The 14,115-nt window shown below is 43.1% G+C and overlaps 2 protein-coding genes across 2 annotated transcripts in view; both read right to left on the bottom strand.

The window, feature by feature from the left end:
* The window catches only part of PANX1 (pannexin 1), a 60,217-nt gene extending 54,657 nt beyond the window's left edge, over window positions 1-5,560 (bottom strand). Inside the window, exon 1 of the mRNA XM_066248376.1 lies at window positions 583-5,560. Within this exon, the coding sequence (XP_066104473.1) occupies window positions 583-763 (181 nt within the window). The 5' untranslated portion in view covers window positions 764-5,560. The remainder of the gene's footprint in view (window positions 1-582) is intronic.
* A 3,870-nt stretch (window positions 5,561-9,430) lies between these two features.
* HEPHL1 (hephaestin like 1) overlaps window positions 9,431-14,115 on the bottom strand; it is a 71,945-nt gene continuing 67,260 nt past the window's right edge. The window contains exons 18-20 of the mRNA XM_066253678.1: window positions 12,124-12,286; window positions 11,570-11,644; window positions 9,431-11,466 (exon numbers count right to left, since the gene is read on the bottom strand). Of these exons, the coding sequence (XP_066109775.1) occupies window positions 11,264-11,466; window positions 11,570-11,644; window positions 12,124-12,286 (441 nt within the window). The 3' untranslated portion in view covers window positions 9,431-11,263. The remainder of the gene's footprint in view (window positions 11,467-11,569; window positions 11,645-12,123; window positions 12,287-14,115) is intronic.

Here is a 14,115-nt window from a genome sequence, read left to right on the forward strand (position 1 = left end):
GGGGACTCATTCATCTCACATTCATAATAAGAACATCCAGGTGGAGGATGTTGGTATCTATTACCTGCCAGGTACAGCTATTTCCTATCATTCCCTATCCTGCAGCACTAAAGTTTCAGTAAATAGCAATTAAAATAAGATAACAAAGGGAGAACATACTTTTTCATGGAGCACTTGTCTCCATATCCAAAGTTTAGCCACTCAGGAATTTCTCTGGTACAAAATTTTAGGTGATGATACAAATGTGTGTAGGGGAAGAGAGGGGAGACTTGTTCTGGGTAAATCTGGTGCCGGTCATAAGAGTAGAACAGGAGCACTAAGCCACGAAGGAATCAGTAGGGTGCAGGAAACACAACTGAGGAGTAGGGATGCGAGCAGAGTCCACAAGGGTATAAATGAAGCACGTGGACAAAGAAGGCTTCAGACCATAAAACTGGGGCTTCCTTTCTTCCCAACGTTCACGCCCATCTCAGCAACGAGCACTGCCAGGGACACAGGGTAAAATCTCTTCTCCTCAGACCCGGGCACCGCCCAGAATGCCGGCTCAGCCCGGCGCGCCACGCCCCTCCCGCCCGGCCTCACCGATGGAGATCTCCTGCGCGTAGGCCAGCGAGATGAGCAGAAGGGGCAGCCCCACGGCGATGTACGTGACCATCTTGTCCACGGCCAGCTCCAGCCGCAGCCCCTTGAACTTGGCCTCCGAGGGCTCCTTCAGCAAGAAGTCCGAGAACACGTACTCGGTGGCCAGGTGGGCGATGGCCATGTCTGCGGCGCGCCGGGCTCGGCCTGTTGAGCGCCAGAGGAGTGGCGGGGGAACTGCAGGTTTGTAGCGAGGGCTGCGCGGCGCCTGCACCCCGTCACCGGCCGGGCCCGCGGCTTTCGCTTTTCCTTTGCCGGCTCCGGGGTTGCCCCCACATCGCACTAGCCTTTGTGTGTCCGTGCGCCCGGCTGCCGGCGACTTGGCCGCGCCGCTGCTGCCTCTGCTGGGCGCGCGAGCTCGCGCGTGCGTTCTCGGCTACTGGCAGGCGCGCACCCGCCCTCGCGCACGCCGCCCGGGCTCGGAGCCTCTCCCGTTCCCGGACGCGCGAGAGTCAACTAGGGAACAAAGCGCCTCTCGCCCGGCCGCCCGCCCGCCGAAGCTACTTCCAGGCCGGCGCGCGCTCTCAGTCCGCTCCGCCGCGCTTTCCCGGAACCGGGAAGGAGACCGAAAGCCCGGGGTTGTGGAGTTCCCGGAAACCGCGGTGACGCGGAGCGGAGTGGCACAGCCTCCCGCTACCCTGGCATCTACATCCCCCAAAGGATCTTCCTATGGAGAGAATTACGTCATTCTGATCATTCTCGCGCACCTCCCATTCCCATTCTCCCACTCCTGACACCCGGGACTTTTGAAAACATTTGTAAAAGCAACACCTTAGCCGGAGGACAGAGTGATCCCCTTTTACATCCTATCCCCAACATTTCCACTTCGCGAAACAAGTTAAAAGGAACAGTGAATGCTTTAAAGAGCTAAGACTACGGTGAAAGCCAGTCGCGCGGTGTAGACTGAGAGTGAGTGGCAAGAGTCAGCGCGGGGCCGTTCCAGCTCTGAGTGACAGGGAGGAGCAGGGTCCGCGGTGGTGAGCCCTGAATGTGACTGGGTCTCAGACCTCAATTAGAGCTGCTCAGGCCCAGCTTCTCCTGCGTTCCTAGTCCGAGCCTTGGCCAAGTCCGCAGAGGGATGACTGAGGACAAGTGAATGTTGGAGGATAGCAGCTTCTGAACCACTTACAAAGTGGGTTACGAGAAAATAGAAGACACTCCAGTGAACAGACAGGACCTTTAAACAAGAGGTCTCCTTGGCGCGGGGCTGGGCTGCCTTCTCTGCTCTTTGTACATGGAGGTGTGCAGCGGTCCATGCACACAAGCCACTTCTTTATGCTCTTAACTCCCACATTGTACATCTCCACCCTGACCTGTCCCCTGAGCACTCATGCAAGAGTCTACACAACTCTCCACTTGACTGACTTACTGGACTCCAAACTTATAATGACCAGAACTGCAGTCATCTTCCTCTCAACCTGAACTCCAGTCTTCTACATCTTGCTAAATGCATCACCATCCACCCATCTGCCCAAGCCAGAAACCTGACGCCCCATATTTAACACTTCCATCTCTCACAGCTCCCATAACCAACTTCCAAATTCTCCTGCTTTTCTCTCCTAAATATAGAAAACCTGACAGCTCTCCTGCACTGCCAACACCTTAATTCAGGCCACCAGAGCCTCTTTCCTAACCACATACAGGAATGTACCCCCTAGGCCTGCAAGCCAGTCTCTCCCAGGGCTGCCAGAGGGAGCTTTAAAAAATTCCAGTCTGATCATGTCACCTCCCCTTTCTTAAAGTGTACTTTGCTTTTAAGATACTACTTCCCATACAGTTCCGTTTGTCAGGCTCTTGGCCTCCTCCAGGCACTCCCTTTCCCAAAACATTTGGTAGCCTTTTTGCCAGGCGGACTCTTACTCCCTCTCCTGATCTCGGATGGATGTCACTTCGCCGAACTGTCTTCTCTGAGTACATTAAACTAGATGAGGTCACTTTGTTACACATTCTTGCAATATTGGCACTACTGGTTACTAGTTATGAGCCTTGGAAAAGTTACTTGACCCTCCTGTGCCTCAGTTTTCTTATCTATAAAGTGCTAATACCACTTATGATTGTGATAAGGATCAACTGACAACCTACATAAAGCGTCTAGGACAGCTCCTGAGTGCTATGGCAACTGATGAGTGCAAAATAAGTGTTGTCTGTTATTGTTGCCCTCTATTTTTTCTTCTTAATGATAATCACAACTACGATTCAATGAGTGTTTAACTGTTCATTTATTTAATGGTAAGCGTCACAAGGGCAGGCCCATGCCTGTGCATCCCACTCTTTTCTCTAATGCTTAGCACAAATGCCCTACATATAGTAGTTCTTTTAATAAATATTTATTACAAATATTTATTAAGTGTCTGAAGGAATCTGAAAATGTTTCACCTTGAAACTTATTTAAAAACAGTATCCCAGCATACATTCATTTATTCGCACAGTCAAGGGCAGTTCTGGGCTTGGTGGGGAGGCAAAGATGAAGTAAACACATCCCATTTCCTCAAAGACCTCATGGCTTAGTGAGGGAAGTAGACCTGTGCACAATGAACTATAATGCAAGTTGGAAAAGATAAGTGCTTTTGTGAAAGGTAGGTGTGCCAAGGGAGGGTGCATAAAAGAGTGGGGCCTAGATGTGGATCAGTCTGTTTGTGGCAGGTAGAGCTAGGATAGGAGCTTTCTAGGAGTGAATGAAAAAAAGCATGGATACTGTGACCCTTCCCTCTGGGTCAAAATCTGCACATCTAACAGGCTCAGTGCCTCCTCTTCTGGAAACCTTCCTGACCCCCCAGCTGTGATGAATCGCTCCCTCCTCACCACTTTCTTTTTCTGGTCCAGCACTTAGCTTACTTTGCCTTGTGTGATGGTTGACATTATATATCAAGTTCCTGTGAGGATCTGGACAGATCTGCAGTTTTGTAAGTTGCCCTTGACCCTGGCAGAGTTTTATGTTTAGCAGAAGGTCAACCCATGTTTGTTGAATTTGCAATAGAGTCAAGAAAGAAAACTTGCTAGGAAATGGGAAGTGGAACACGAAACACTGTAAAGGAAGGAAGAAGGTGAGGGAGTCAAAAATGAAAAGGGTTGAGGCCAGAGAAAGTAGTCTGTACGTTTTTGTTTTTGTTTTCTTTTTTCTTTTGAGAGTCAGGGAGAGAGAGACAGAAACATCAAGCTGCTCCTGTATGTGTCCTGGCCAGGGAATCGAACCAGCAACCTCTGCACTCTGGAATAATGCTACAACCAACTGAGCATCTGGCCAGGGCTTTTTTTGTTTTTTTTTTTTTTTTTTTTAGATTGAGAGGAAAGGGGAGGGAAGGGGAAAGGAAGCATTCATTTGTTGTTCCACCCAGTTGCACATTCATTGGTTGCTTCCTGTGTGTGCCCTCACCAGGGGTCAAGCCCACAACCTAGTCATTTCAGAACAGCACTCTTAACCAATTGAGCTAACTGGCTAGGGCCTGGACTTTTTTTTTCCAATAAGAATTAGGAAGTATTTGGAGGGAAGTAGTATAAGTAGAGTGGTGCTTTAACAAGGTGAATCTGGCAGCCAGTGTAGAGTGGATTGGAGAGCAGAATGGAGCTGGAGAGGCTGGGTAAGAGACTGTCAAAATTTTGCAAATGAGAAGTAATGTGAGCCCAGCCTGGTGCCATGCTTTGAGGACAGAGACAAATGGCACAAAACAAGGTGATAGTTAAGGGACCCATTTTTCTACTATAAAAATTAGATCAAACAATCTTACAGGTGCCAAGATTCTCTAGGAGGAAAAAGGAGAAAGTAACTTCAACTCTTAGATTTGCCACTTCCTTGCTGTGTGACCAAGGATGTGTCACTGGAAATCTCTAAGCTTTAGTTGCCTCATTTACCAAATAAAGATCATACTGCTTACCTCACTGGGTTGTTCTGAGGAGCACATGTGATAATATGTGTAACAATGCCTGCCACTTCATGGGTGCTTGGCATTTGATAGCTATCATTACCAACCTCAGGAGTTTAAGGTGTCACACAAGAGTATATGTAACATTGCTTTTAAAAAAAAAAAAACAACTTTAATTTTTAGAGCTGTTTTAGATTTACAGAAAAACTGAGCAGATGGTACAGAAAGTCCCTATATACGCCCACTCCTGTACCCAGCTTCCCTATTATTAACATCTTATATTGGTATAGTACATTTGCTATAATTAATGAACTGATATTGATACATTAATATTAATTAAAGTCTACCTTATTCAGGTTTCCTTACTTTTTACCTTGTATTCTTTCTAGGATTCCATCCAGGGTACCACATTATGTTTAGTTCTGTGGAAGAAGAAGGGCCACACACTAACCCTGACCAGCTCAGGGTAGGCTGCATGGCAAGCCTCACAAACTCACAGACCGAGAGTAACCGCATGGGGCGATGTGAACATAAAAATTCCTGACCAAAAGCAAGTCATGGCAGGTAGCCTTGTCCTAGGCTAGTATCTTCCCTGATAACGGTCAATCTTTGAGTGAGCTCCTGTCTTTTGCACCTTTGGAATCTGAGAGTAATCCCCCTTTTTCAGAGCCCTCAGGACAAAACCTCCCACCAGAGCAAGAGACCACAACCCCTCATTGTTATCTGATTGCCCAAATGTCATTGTTGTGCTGAAACTGTCAATCATTAACTGTCCTGTACCCACCAATGTAAACGAAATACATGTCTCTTTGTTTTGCTTTTTATCCAATGTCAGAGATTCCCCTGCTTTGCTTTCTCCTGCCTCCCTGATCTTCCACCAATGGGTTTCATGTAACCCTGCTCATGACTTCTTTGATTCTAGTGTATAAAATAAGCTGTAAGTTACATAAATGTCTAACCACTATGTTGTACACCTGAAACAAATATAATAATGTATGTCAACTATAAGTGAAGAAAATTTTTGTTACTAAAAATAAAAAAAATTATAAATAAGTTGTAAAACTGCCATTTTCAGGAGTTTTTTCAGTTCTCTGAGATTTTGCTTTCTAGCTATTTTCATCTGTTTGGCCCAAATAAACTCTTATAAAACTTTCTTAGGCTGGACAGTCTCTCTCTTTATTTTTAAATTAATTATTTATTTATTTTTTTTACAGAGAGTCAGAGAGAGGGATAGATAAGGACAGACAGACAGGAATGGAGAGAGATGAGAAGCATCAATCATCAGTTTTTTGTTGTGACACCTTAGTTGTTCATTGATTGCTTTCTCATATGTGCCTTGACCGTGGGCCTTCAGCAGACCAAGTAACCCCTTGCTCGAGCCAGCTGGTGAGCTTTGCTCAAACCAGATGAGCCCACGCTCAAGCTGTCGACCTCCAGGTCTTGAACCTGGTCCTCCGCAGCCCAGTCCAACGCTCTATCCACTGCGCCACCGCCTGGTCAGGCAAGCTGGACAGTCTCTTATTGTCAGTTGTCAAGTTTCCTTAACAACTCTTGGCTGTGACTATTTCTTAGAGTTTTCTTGGTTTTGATATTGCTTTTTAAAAATCATTATAAAGTACATTTGGGAATTAAAAAGCCCTCCTGGCCCCCACCCCTGGACCCAGTGTCATTTGTTAAAAGGACGCCAAAGCAGTTGTGGGCTCACAGCTATTGTCCCAGAACTGTTTTGTTTGTTTGAGACCCTTGACTTTTGACACTTGAATAGGAGACCTTTTGCAACCAAAATAGTTAGTCAAAATATTTGAGCCCACTACATTGTCTGCTCTATTTATATATTCATTCATTCAAGTAATATTTGCTGAGCAATGGTTATGTAGCTGTACTAAGGTCCAAGCTAGGAATGCAGCACTGTACAAAACAAGTCAGGGGTCCTTGCTTCCATGGAGCCTACAGCCCAGTCAAAGAAGCAGACAGCAATGACTCTAACAGAGCAATAATATGATTCTGTCTTGTGATAAGTGCTACAAAGGAAAACAATGGAAATAAGCAATAGCAAAAAGATGGGCCCGTTTTAGAGAGGGCAGTCCGGGAAGCTCACAGATGAATTACAAAAGGTAGGAAAGAATATGAGGGCGCTGGAGAAGAAGAGCATTCCTGGCATAGAAAGCAGAATATGCAAAGGCCTTGAGGGAAGAAAGAACTCACAGGGCACAAAAACTGCTAAAGGCTGAAGCTGACTCTAAGCTGGAGAGGTAGGCACAGACCAGATCAGAATGGCCCTTACAGACCAGGCAAACGAGTTTGAATGTTATGAAAAGTGAAATGGTAATATTAGTAGATCAAAGCCAGGATTTTTATGATTTCAAATCTAACAGTTAAACCTTTAATCCATTTTGAGTTTATTCTTCTGTATGGTGTAAAAGGTGTGGTGAACACATAATACAACAGACAGATATTATACTATAGAATTATTTACCTGAAACCTATATAATTTTATCAGCCAATGTCACCCCAATAAATCAATAACCCCCCCCCACACACACACACAAATCCTGAAAAAGAACAAAGCCAGAATCCAAAACAGGGTTATTAACTCTGAAGCTTATGATCATTCTGCAGTGTTATAGTGTCCGCCCCTGAGGAAAATCTGTAATTCTAAAACAGGTTACAGCCTGACCTGTGGTGGCGCAGTGGATAAAGCGTCGACCTGGAAATGCTGAGGTCGCCGGTTCAAAACCCTGGGCTTGCCTGGTCAAGGCACATATGGGAGTTGATGCTTCCAGCTCCTCCCCCCTGTCTCTCTCTCCTCTCTGTCTCTCTCTCTCCCTCTCTCTCTCCTCTCTAAAATGAATAAATAAATAAATAAAAATTAAAAAATATATATTTAAAACAGGTTACAGAGGGGACTGGAGGACAGAAGGATGAACACAGAACCACAGACAACAGTGTGGTGGTAGCTAGAGGGAAAGGGGGGGGAGGTAGGTAGAGGTGGGAAAAGGGGGGAGGAATGGGGATGAAAGAGAGTTTGCTTTGGGCTATGGGTGCATGATGCAATGGTGCAGATGATGTTTTATTCAGTTGCATGCCTGAAACCTGTATCCCAACACATTCAATTAAAAATAAGTAAATTTAAAAAAAATAAATAGATAAAATGGGTTAGATGGGTGCAGGCTGACCAGAATGGGTAGGTAGAAACAGACTGTCTAGATAGAGAAAAGGGATAAGGGGACGGTTGACTCAATGAACTAGATAAATGTGCAAAAAAAAAAAAAAAGTCAACCAATGTTTGTGCTGCCTTTTTTTTTTTTTTTTTTGGTCTTGTTTACATTAGTATTCCTGTTCTCAGTAACTGGGTACATTTTGGGTGTTTGCAGAAAAGAAAAAAAGTGAAATGGAAAGACATGAAGGGGTATTCCCCAGGAAGTGGTGCGGTGAGATGTGGAAAAACATGGCGGCAGCTGTGTGGAGCGGGTGGAAGGAGCAGAATGACAGTGGCCAGCCTGGTTAGGGGCTGCTGCAGGGAGCCAGCTCAAGCAGGATCTATGGTCTGCAGCCTAATGACAAACACATTTTAAAATAATTAGCATAAAGATGGTACAGAGAGAGTTGTAACAAATTACCACAGATTTGGTGGCACACATTTATAGTCTTTGAGTTCTAGAAGTCTGAAGTCTGAAATCAATTTCACTGCAATGAGATCAAGATGTCAGCGAGCCATGCTCCCTCCATAGGCCATGGTGAAGAACCTTTCCCTTGCCTTCTCCAGCTTTTAAAGCAGCGTTCCTTGGCTTCTGGCCCCTTCCTCCATCCCCAAAGCCGGCAGCATAACATCTTGCTTCAGTCATCACATTGCCTTCCTCAGTAGTTAAATCTCCCTCTACCTCTGCTTTAGAAGGACACTTGTGATTACACATAAGGCCAATTTAGGTAATTTAGAATTAACTTCCCATATTAAGATTTTTACTTAATCTTACTTTGCAAAGTCCGTTTTGTCATATAATGTAACATTCACAGGTTCAGAGATTAGGACAGAAAATCTTTGTGCACATTATTCAGCATACCCCAGAGAGCAAAGGAGAGAAAAGGTCCCAGGGTCAGACCCTGAGGCATGCTAACATTTAAGTCAGAAAAAGGAGTAATTAACAAAAAAGACTGAGAGGGAAAAGCAATTGAGGAAGATGGAAGGCTGGCAGGGGTCACAGAACCAAGAAACTAATGAATGTTTAGAAGAAAGGAGCTCTCAATTACTGTTGAGAGGTTGAGTAAGATAAAAATGGGGAAGAAGCCAGTGGAAATGGCGAGATGGTTCTTGATTTTGACAACAGCAGATCGGGATGTGGGAGAGCAGTGGTACAGGCACAATGGATTGGAAGCCACTGGAATGGGCTGAGGAATGCGTGGGGTGAAGCGGCACAGGCCGGCCAGAGTGGACAGTGCTTTAAGTTATGCTATGAAGGGCAAAAGAAACTGGGTTGGAGGGGGTTATGGAGTTAAGGACAATGGCTCTTTTTTTGCTTCCTATTTTTAATGATAAATATTGAAGATGACTTCATGAAGGAAGAAAAATTGATCACTGAGAGAATGAAGTCCTTGAGTAAGTAAGAAGGGATGAGGACCAGAGCCGAGTGAGAGACTGGGCTTTTCATTTTGTAAGAGGAGCCAAAGATGTGTGTAATGTGGTTGATTTTCTCAAAGGTGTGAAACTGAGAATGAAGAAGTGCTATACTTGAGGAAACAATGTTTGGGGAGAGTCATATTGTTTGTAGAGCTATATTGTTATTTTGTTTTATTTCCTTTCACAAGTATAACTAAGACAGCTGCTAAATATCTAAAATATAACCCTCCTTTAACCAATCCCGCACCCCAGGTTTAATGATAGGTAGTCTCTAGATAAAAAAACAAATAAATGCAAATAGCCATCTTACGTGAAACTTTATTAAAAAGAGAAATGGTATAATCAAACTACTTTGTGGTTTTATGTTTATTAAAAAAATAAACTAAGAGGAAAAACTTACAACTAACTAATTTGTTGTCCAAGTGAGTTATAAGACATGTCTCATAATTGTTATTATGAAATTATACAGCCTACACATGTATGACAAGTGTAGAGTACCTACTACAAAATCACATTATCATTGATTAGCAGGGTGGAATTCAAAATCCTTTGGGTACCCTGCTTTATAGGATATTCACCAAACTTTGAACAGAACTATTAGCATTCACATCCTGTTTTATGTAAAACTAGCTTCTATCAAATGATCAGGTTCCCCTCACCAAGATAAACATGAGAAAGTATGAAAGGTCCCTCCACCAGAGTATTTATTAGGTCCTACTCATTCGTCTGGACATCCAAATGATCTATGGCTAAGGCAGATGTACTGTTATCACCCATCTGGCACTGGCACTAGCATCACAAGGCATCTTGCCCTGAGCTTAGGGCAATTTCTCAATCTAGCAATGAACAATATTGCTTTTATTAATTTTACACTTAACATTTAGGCAGGCATACAGAGCATGGGTTGCCTTGTAGTGGGTTGAGTTTCATTGTTCAATGTTTTATTTTTGCAGCTGAGCCTTGAAAACTGTAATACTAATTTTGAAAGCTGATTTAATGATGTAAAAAAAATTGGCACTGGGAATCTCTTCTAGCTTTCTTTCTTTCTTTCTTTCTTTCTTTCTTTCTTTCTTTCTTTCTCTATTTTATCTCTTTCTTTCTTTCTCCCTCTTCCCATAAAAGGCTATGTCTTTACACGGTGTGAAATCAAGAATTTTGTGAGATGTCCTCCTCCTCCTAACCAGTCAGCTGCATTGCTGAATTCTTCCTGGTGTTTCTTACATGATGAGACTGTTTTTATTTCCTAGAAGATGAAAAATGGAAAAGATCCCTGAGGTGAATAAATAATAAGATTCAAGACTAAAGCCTAGACTTGTCTTCTGCAAAGTTTCCCTCCATCTTAGAAGCTCCCACCAAACTCTCAGGCAGTCTCTGACTCACTGTGGGAGAACTGAACCTGCTGTTTCACAGATCTCAGTCCTCCACATTCTGAAACACAAATGCAAGTTCTCCAGTTGAATCTTGGAAATATAAAGATTGCCACTGAAACATATTATAAAAACAAGTAACGTAAAGTGAGTCATAAACATTCAGGTATCTCTATAGTCAGTAGCAATATTTTAAAAAAACATTGTTTTTGTAACAAACAGTGTAAAGGTTATCTATGTCAAAGTGGAAAAGGCCAGGAGAGCTGGGTAAAGCCTCTAGAATATTCACTCGATCCGATACTATCAACAGATACTGACATAGGCATGTCCATGAACTTGGCAGAAAGTTACATATTTTCCCTGAAACAGCTAAGGAAAGCATCTTACGTAACAAGGTTGCAAAATCAGTGATATTCCAGTTAGATGCCTGAGACAGTGTAACTCCAGAAGCTAAAGCCTTTGTGTAACTCTAAAATCCTTTGACAGTTAGCTAAGGAAGTATTCACTGTCTAAGAATTAAAACAAAGATATCTTTCAAAGGGTCTCTGCATATCAGCAAATTCATTCTGAGAACAGGCTGAAACTGCTCTGTCAGTCACACCCATTCTTGTCTTTCTATATGTTATAAGTGAAGATTGTTCACAGCCCATTTTAAAACAAATAAATAAAAGCAAATTGCTTGATTGTGACCCAGAAGATCCAAGCCTGATCCAGGATACAGTGTCAACCTTCCTTGGTGAACAATGCCTTGTCCACTTCCCTGCAGAAGAAGACCAGCCAGTTCACAGAGCATCTGTGGGGAGTGCGCAGGACTGGACTTCCTGGTATGCTACCTGCCTCCTTGCAGAGCACCGTCTGAGGGAGAGGATCACTGTGACAATCAGGAGGAGTAGTCCAATGATGAAAAGGATGACCAAGGCTGCTTTAGCTCCTCTGGGACCCAGATTCTTGCCAAAGAAATAGATTTGGTCCTTGACAGGTTCTTCTGCAAAAAAATAAAAGAAAGGTGTCAGGTCTCAGGTCTCTGCCTTTCCTTAGAGAGTCAACACTGACCATTCGCAGGCAGGGTTCAGAAAGGGGGTTGTTACCATTGGAGGACATGGTGGTGGTGGCCGGGTGGGACACTCTTTGAGAAGGAGACTTGGAGTAAGGAATCCTGTTGTCTGGACAAAGAAGACAAGTTGACTATTTAATAAATAACAGAAGTAGATTCTTTTCATGACTTGACTTGTTTCAAGAATTAGAGTTGTATATCATTTTACCAACAAGGACTTTATCCCATCAGTATCTGTAGGTCTTTCTTGGATTTTCACTGTGTTATTCTTCATTCCAGCACATACTGCTCCTATCCCAGCACCTTTCAAGTGTCTACATATCTATTAAGATTCATCTGGAGCGTCATGGCCTCTGTGGAACCTTGGCTCGTGTCCACAAACTGTTCACCATGGCTTCCTACTGCTGTCACCGAACCCTGTACTCCGCACTCTATTTTGGCATATTTCATATTCTGTTATGGTTACCATTTACATATCTGTCTCTTTTGCTTGACTCTGACCTCCTTGGGGGTCTCATGCCTCCTGTGTTTAGGGTCTACAGGAAGCTTGGTGCTATCCCCTGGCATCACTGACAGACAATAGTATACCTATGTTCCGAAGGACCGTGTAGGTTGTTTCCATGCCAGCATGGATGTGATCAGATACATGACAGTGTAACAGCCATGTCCCTGGGTGATCCGCAAACAGTTCAATGGTTTGGAATGTCCCAGGAAAGAGATCATACACATCTTCTCGGTAAGATTTATCTATCTGCAGAAAGAAGGAAATAAAAAAGATAAGAGTAGAAATTAATAAAATCAAGAATAGAAATATAATAGAGATAAATCAAAGAAGCCAACTTGGTTTTTTGAACAGATCAATACAATTGAGGTGGCTAGCCTCCACAATGGCCCCCAATGATCCCCCTCCTGGTTATCATAACCTTTGTAGTCCCCTTCTACAGTGCATGAGAGTTGGTCTATGAGAACAATAGCATATGGCAGAAGTGATGACATTCCACTTCCAAGAATAGGTTACAAAAGACAGTTGTTTTTCTGTCTTATACCCTATCTCTTGTTTTTTTTCCTCTTAAATTGCTCATTCTAGGTGTAAGCCTTGCTATACCCGCTTGCTGAGGAACTGAAGCCTCCAGTCATCAGCCTTGTGAGTGAGCTTGGTAGTGTGTCCTCCAGCCTTAGCCAAGCCTGATGACTGCAGTTCCCACTGATATCTTATTGCAGCCTCATGAAAGATGCTAAATCTGAACCCACTAGCTAAACTTCCCAGATTCCTGACCCAGAGACATTGCATGATAATAAATGTTTATTGTTCGAAGCCACTAAGTTTTGGAGTCATTTGTTATGAGTAATTGATAACTGTCATATTTATTTTGTTTAATTACCATAAAAGCACCTTGGACTTTATATATTTTTTCTTTAATGTTTGACTTAATTATCATAACATATTTTTCAGAAATTTGTATATAGTGCGCCTACAATTATTTGTAGGATTTTAAATGCTCCCGACTTCAAAAAATTTGAGAACCACTGTTCTAGACTGATGGTTGCCAGAAGGGAGGGAGGGGCGCTGGGATGAAGAAAGGAAGGGTTTAAGAACTACAAATTGGTAGTTATAAAATAGTCACAGGAATGTAAAGTACAGCATAGAAAATATAGCCAATAATATTGTAATAACTTTGTACAAGGCAGGTGGGTACTTGAAACATCAGGGGGACCACTTTGTGGAGTGCATGATTGTCTAATTACTATGTTGTACACCTGAAATAAGCACAAAATAATATTGAATTAAACTGTAAATGAAAAATAAAGTTTTCAAAAAGTGAGGTTCTGAAAATGAGCGTAGCCTTTCAACATGTAAAACTATAATCATTGTAAGCGAACACTTGTTGCCTTAAACTATGTTGAATAAAGATACCGAGAGGAGAGGATATGAAATGTTTTGCTAAAGTACTTTTATTCCTGTGTAACTAGAAAAGGACCCATTGCAGGTTTTCCCCACAGATGCAATGTGCTTATGCTTCTCTGTTCTACTTCCTTGTGGACTGCACCGAGCACTCGAGATGACGGATTATTTGGACCTTACTCCGGGGAATTCTGATTCAGCAGGTCTGGGGTATGGCCTGCGAGCTTCCAGGTGATCTGTACAGCCAGCACCAACCATACGGCACAGGTGCTAGAGAGGCAGAAGGCCACACGTGACCCAGGGCAAAAGTCAAGGTAGTCTTGAGCCTGCGCCAAAGCTTGAAATAGCTCCTTACTAGATTGGACTATTGTGTTGGCTAATCACGTAGAAAAGAAGTGGGAAAAAGAAAGAGAAAGAAAAAAAAAAAAGAAGGGTAAGGAAAGGGGACAAATGACTGTGGGTGTTTTCATTACAATATTAATAGCACAATCCAGCGTGGTCAGAATTATTCTTTTTTAAGTCATAAGAAAACTCTCATCTGAAGCTTGAGAGGCTGTTTGTTTCTTTGTTTTTAAAAGCATAATACAATATATTACACATTAAGAAATTTCTACCTGGGGGAAGGGTATAATCACGTTATTCTGTTCCATTTTCTAATATTGACCACCACTCCTCAC

Source organism: Saccopteryx bilineata, chromosome 1 (assembly GCF_036850765.1).
Source record: "Saccopteryx bilineata isolate mSacBil1 chromosome 1, mSacBil1_pri_phased_curated, whole genome shotgun sequence".
NCBI classification, from domain to species: Eukaryota; Metazoa; Chordata; class Mammalia; order Chiroptera; family Emballonuridae; genus Saccopteryx; species Saccopteryx bilineata.